This window comes from Saccostrea cucullata, unplaced genomic scaffold (genome assembly GCF_032062105.1).
Source record: "Saccostrea cucullata isolate Sc308-1 unplaced genomic scaffold, CSIRO_AGI_Scuc_v1 ctg18937, whole genome shotgun sequence".
Classification (NCBI taxonomy): Eukaryota; Metazoa; Mollusca; class Bivalvia; order Ostreida; family Ostreidae; genus Saccostrea; species Saccostrea cuccullata.
The window spans coordinates 3,950-7,498 of record NW_026939656.1 but is presented as its reverse complement, the minus strand read 5'-3'; the positions used below and the strand labels follow the sequence as shown (position 1 = coordinate 7,498).

The following is a 3,549-nucleotide window of genomic DNA, read 5'->3' as shown; positions in this document are numbered from 1 at the left end:
TTCAAAAAATTCTTCCAAGATTTCAGAGTATATGAGGGGCAGCTACGTCTTGAAAAAGAAGAATTGTTGAACATTCTATAACAAAAGAGAGACAGCAGATTCTTCAAACATTCTACAGCAAATGAGGGACAGTTGCTCGTTGAAAAAGAAGATTGTTCGAAAATTCTAATTAAAAGCAAATCAATAATAGTAATAAACAATGAAAGACACATCTGAGAAGAAAGGACTTCAAGAAAATCACCAAGACCAAGACTTCGATGACCAGAAGAGATCAAACGATGAAGAAGGGAAGCAAACAGAACAGAAAATAAGCGGTAAACTCCGGACTATGTTGAAGAAAGACCAACTTTTTAGGAAGAAATACATACTGACAGTGGCATACATTGCTTCTTTTCTGGCACTTGTGAGTATTAATGAAACAAACGATGAAATGTGTTCTTTTATTTAAAAAAAATGAATGTAATGTAAAATACGTGATAAGTCAAATATTTCGTTGATAAAAAAACAGAGTTTAATGGAATATCTCAACAGTTAGAAACTGACTCCACACTTATCAATTACATTACGGGGTATTCGTCAAATATTTTCCACCAATATATCTTAGGGATGGGTGGAGGGTCAGATGGGACCTACCTTTCCAGACCTCAGACTTCTTGCCAAGACAACCCTGGAGAAAGGATCCCTGTTCTTTACGATGGGGACCGTTGGCTATCTCTTTGGGTCATTGTTAACAGGCTTTCTCTTCGACAAGCGAGTCTTAGACAGAAACCTGCTGATGTTTATTGCCACCGCCGGATACGGCGTAATTGTTGCAGTTATACCTTGGTGTGGGATGTTTGAGGTCATGGTGATTATACACATTTTCAAAGGTGCTTTTGGAGGCGGATTGGACACTTGTAAGTTCATGGTTCACCATTATTGTATGAAAGTGTTATTTCAGTAAGAATCTGTTTGTAGAACTCAATTTTAACATTATAATTGTGATTGTGAAGCAAAATACAAATTTATAGGGAGATTGATTGAATGTATACTGTTTAACGTCCCTCTCCAGAATATTTCACTGATATGGAGAAGCTATGTTTAGGAAAGGTAATTTCGAATAATGAAGACGACTATGAAAATCCATGATGGAAAGACTTTAAAAGGCCAGAATGAGTGTATTTCTCTTTTAAAAGATATTTCACTAATGAATTTAGAATTAACTAAGTAGTAATTTTCTAAATATAATAAATGCCAATTTATTGATAAGTTCACAAGGAAAAGTGGCTTATATGATATTCATGTGGTTATCTTTTTATTTGAAAATTATGTGAAAATCAAATGAAAATTACATAAATATATGTTCCTGTAAATATTATGTGAATAAAAGGTTATATGATATTCACAAAAATCCTTTTTTAACTTTCTTTTCTTCGGTTTTCTTTGCATGATATTTATGCGATATGCTCATGTAAAACTCATGTGAAATTTATGTCAAAATCACCGAAAGTTTACACAAAAATTTCACCTGTCTCGTTTTTTTTGTGTCTTTTTCGTGCAAAGAATTCACATGAAATGTATGTGAGCCACTTTTGCCTGTGTAACTTGTATAAAAACACCTTCAGTCAAAGAAAGGGATCTGTTTGATATGGTTTCTTTAAAATCATGCATATAAAATTCTGTTTTTTTTACCAAGGTGGAAACGCGGGACTTGTTAAGACGTGGGGTGACGAAGGTGATGCCTATTTCAGTGCTTTACATTTTGCATTTGCTGTTGGTGGAATTCTGTCCCCTTTGGCAGCATCACCTTATGTTCTGTCACCTGACGAAAATGGTCCCCAAATTATCTTCCCAAACTCTACCAACTCTACCCATGGTTTATTTGAAGTTACAAACATATATAACACGACCAATAATTCTTCAGCGCAAACATCAACTGACTTTCAGGAATCGTTAATCTATATTCCATACACTATGACCACAGGACTATGTCTACTAACATCCCTTCCATTTATTGTATTTTTCTGTATATCCTTAGAGAAAGCACTTGAAAAAGATACAACAATGGAGGAGGTACAAAATAAAAGAAAACCTCACCAAAGGCTTAGAATATTGGGATTCATCAATATGGTTATATTTATGACTGTATATGTTGCTGTGGAGGATAGTTTTGCTGGTTTTCTGACAACGTTCGTGACGTCACAATTACATTGGTCAAATGCTGATGGAAGTTACATCACCTCTATCTACTGGGCATCGTTTGCTGCCGGACGTTTTCTGGGAATTTTCCTAGTTAGATGGTTCAGCCCAGCAAAAATGATCTTTACCTACAATTGTGCGCTTTTGCTGTCTCTTCTAGGCTTTCTTCTTACGTCACAACATGACGCTATATATGGCATATGGATCTTCACTTCACTAACCGGATTCTCTTTATCAGTAATTTTCCCCACCGTTTTTATGTGGACAGAACAGAAATTCCTAAAGGTCACGGGGAAAGTGGCCTCCTTTTTTCTCGTGGCGGCTTCGGTGGGATTTATGGTGAATCCACCGATTATGAGCGCTTTGATGGAGAACTATACCCCTATGTGGTTTAGCTACCTGTTGTTCAGTGAAACGGTACTTTTACTCGTTCTTTATTTCTCAGGATTGTTGATCTCTAATAGAATAACAACAAAACGTTCTAATATGGCGGATAAGGAACTCGTTGTTTTAAACGAATAAAAGTCACGATAACAGTGATTTGAACAATCATCAAAAGATTCTAATCAATTACAAATTAATTCTATGACAAAGGCAAAGAAATGTGTTTTTTAATTAGTTACAGATGTAATTGAGATCTTCTAAGGAACGGTCAAAGTAATATTTCTTATTAGCAATATATACTGAGAAGCAATATATTTTGTAAATATGGAATACTCATGTGTTTCTATCTAAGTGAACTGTACCGTAGTCAGATTGTTTTTGTGGACACTATTGTTTTTTGTCCTCTTCCTATGCTGCAAATTGTGCACAACTGGTATCTACTGGTATTGGTATACACCACTTTACCCCCATATGTTTATTGCTTTATCTCGCGGAAGTAAGATTAAGTGGATTCATGTATAAAACTGTGTAAAATATTGAAAGTGTTGTAAAAATCAAGGAATGAAAAGAATGATTTGTGGTTAAATGAGATTTTAATCCAACTCGTTAAGTGATTTTATAAAAATACAACTCGTTAGACATGTTAGATAACTTGACATTCATATCAAACCACAAGTCATGGGAGAACAACATTTACCGTTATACTGTATCAACAATAGGTATCTGTCGGCATAACCAATACCTGTATCCATAGCGGGTATCTGTCGGCATAAACCGCCGATATTATACACAGCAGGTGTTTATCGGCATTCACTGCAGGAAACAAACATACGCCATGTCAAGAGTTTATACAAATCGTCTTATAATTTCAGAATACGTACTTTAATATTATTTACATAAGATACATGCATTATGATTTTTCTTTGAAAACCAGGATTGGTCATGTCAGGTGGTGAAAAGACATTAAAATTCAATATATTTTTTTAA

The 3,549-nt window shown here is 34.8% G+C and overlaps 1 protein-coding gene across 1 annotated transcript; it reads left to right on the top strand.

Moving 5' to 3' along the window:
* The first annotated feature begins 328 nt into the window (after window positions 1–328).
* Window positions 329–2,700, top strand: LOC134253518 (sodium-dependent glucose transporter 1-like). The gene is made up of 3 exons (XM_062736041.1): window positions 329–403; window positions 605–896; window positions 1,676–2,700. The coding sequence occupies exons 1-3, from the start codon at window positions 329–331 to the stop codon at window positions 2,698–2,700; spliced, it is 1,392 nt and encodes a 463-aa protein (XP_062592025.1).
* Window positions 2,701–3,549: the final 849 nt, after the last annotated feature.

Excerpts from the sequence above, each read along its gene's own strand:
- LOC134253518 (XM_062736041.1), top strand. The coding sequence starts at position 329 with ATGTTGAAGAAAGACCAACTTTTTAGGAAGAAATACATACTGACAGTG. Across the intron at positions 404-604 it reads TTGCTTCTTTTCTGGCACTT|GGATGGGTGGAGGGTCAGAT; the intron begins GTGAGTATTAAT and ends AATATATCTTAG. Across the intron at positions 897-1,675 it reads TGGAGGCGGATTGGACACTT|GTGGAAACGCGGGACTTGTT; the intron begins GTAAGTTCATGG and ends TTTTTTACCAAG.